General features: G+C 60.3%; 1 protein-coding gene across 1 annotated transcript in view; it reads left to right on the forward strand.

The window, feature by feature from the left end:
* The window catches only part of GGCX (gamma-glutamyl carboxylase), a 10295-nt gene that overhangs the window by 4959 nt on the left and 4188 nt on the right, over positions 1 to 1148 (forward strand). The window contains exon 7 of the mRNA XM_017837286.1: positions 502 to 633. Within this exon, the coding sequence (XP_017692775.1) occupies positions 502 to 633 (132 nt within the window). The remainder of the gene's footprint in view (positions 1 to 501; positions 634 to 1148) is intronic.

Below are 1148 nucleotides of genomic sequence, written 5' to 3' on the forward strand. Positions count from 1 at the left end.
GCGTTTTGGGGGGATGTGGGGGTGTCATTTTGGGGGACATGGGTATTTTGGGGGACACAGGGGCTGTTCATTTGGGGGATGTTGGGATATTTCTAGGACATGGGGTTATTTTGGGGTATATGGGGGGTATTTTGGGAGTGTGAAGTTAATTTTGGGACATGGGAGATTTTTGAGGACGTGGTGTCTGTTTTTGAGGATGTGGGGGCACTTTTGGGGGACACAGAAGGAGTGAAGTCCCCCTTAGGGCTGGAGGACTCTGGAGCAGGGCATTTGGGGGGCACGGAGGTACAGGGGGGCTGCTGGGGGGCACAGGGGCAGGGCTGGGGGGCAGGGGGTGGGGGAACTGTTGGGGGGTGGGATGGGGGTCATGGAGTGAGACCATTGCCAGGGGAGGCAGGAGGGGGGATATGGGGGTCCCTCCTTGTTCCCCTGGGGTGGGGACCCCTGTGCTCTGCTGTGACCCACCCCCATGTCCTGTGACCCTCCCCCCATGCCCCCCAGGGCTACAACAACTGGACCAACGGGCTCTATGGCTACTCCTGGGACATGATGGTCCACTCCCGCTTCCACCAGCACGTCAAGATCACCTACAGGGACGGGCTCACTGGGGAGGTGGGCTACCTGAAACCAGGGGTGAGTCACCCCCCCACCCAGGGGGCTGCCTGGGACCAGGGGTAAGGGATGCCCCAGGATAGGGGGGGGAAGGACAGGGTGTTCCCAGCTTTGATCAGTCCAAATAAACTTAATGTTTTAAGCCAACCCCCTCCCCAAGCCTCAGTTTCCCCCATCCAAGCACGGGAACCCCCCCAGGGGACCCCCCCCAAGTCTCAGCTTCCCCAGTGCCTGATTTTCCCTCTGTGCCTCAGTTGCCCCCATCCCTCATTTTCCCCCCTGTGCCTCCCCTTCCCCCACATTCTGCCGTTACCCCCCCAACATGAGGACCCCCATGGGACACCCCACCTGTGCCTCAGTTCCCCCATCCTTCCTTTCCTCCCCCCGTGTCTCAGTTTCCCCACCTCTCCTTTCCCTCCTTGTGCCTCAGTTTCCCCCATCTCTCATTCCCCCCCCCATTCACCCTCATGCCTCATCCCCCCCTCATTTCTCCCTCATCCCCCATTCCACCCAATCCTTTATTCTCCCCCTCCCAT

This window comes from Lepidothrix coronata, unplaced genomic scaffold, assembly GCF_001604755.1.
Source record: "Lepidothrix coronata isolate B3197 unplaced genomic scaffold, Lepidothrix_coronata-1.0 Scaffold301, whole genome shotgun sequence".
Classification (NCBI taxonomy): Eukaryota; Metazoa; Chordata; class Aves; order Passeriformes; family Pipridae; genus Lepidothrix; species Lepidothrix coronata.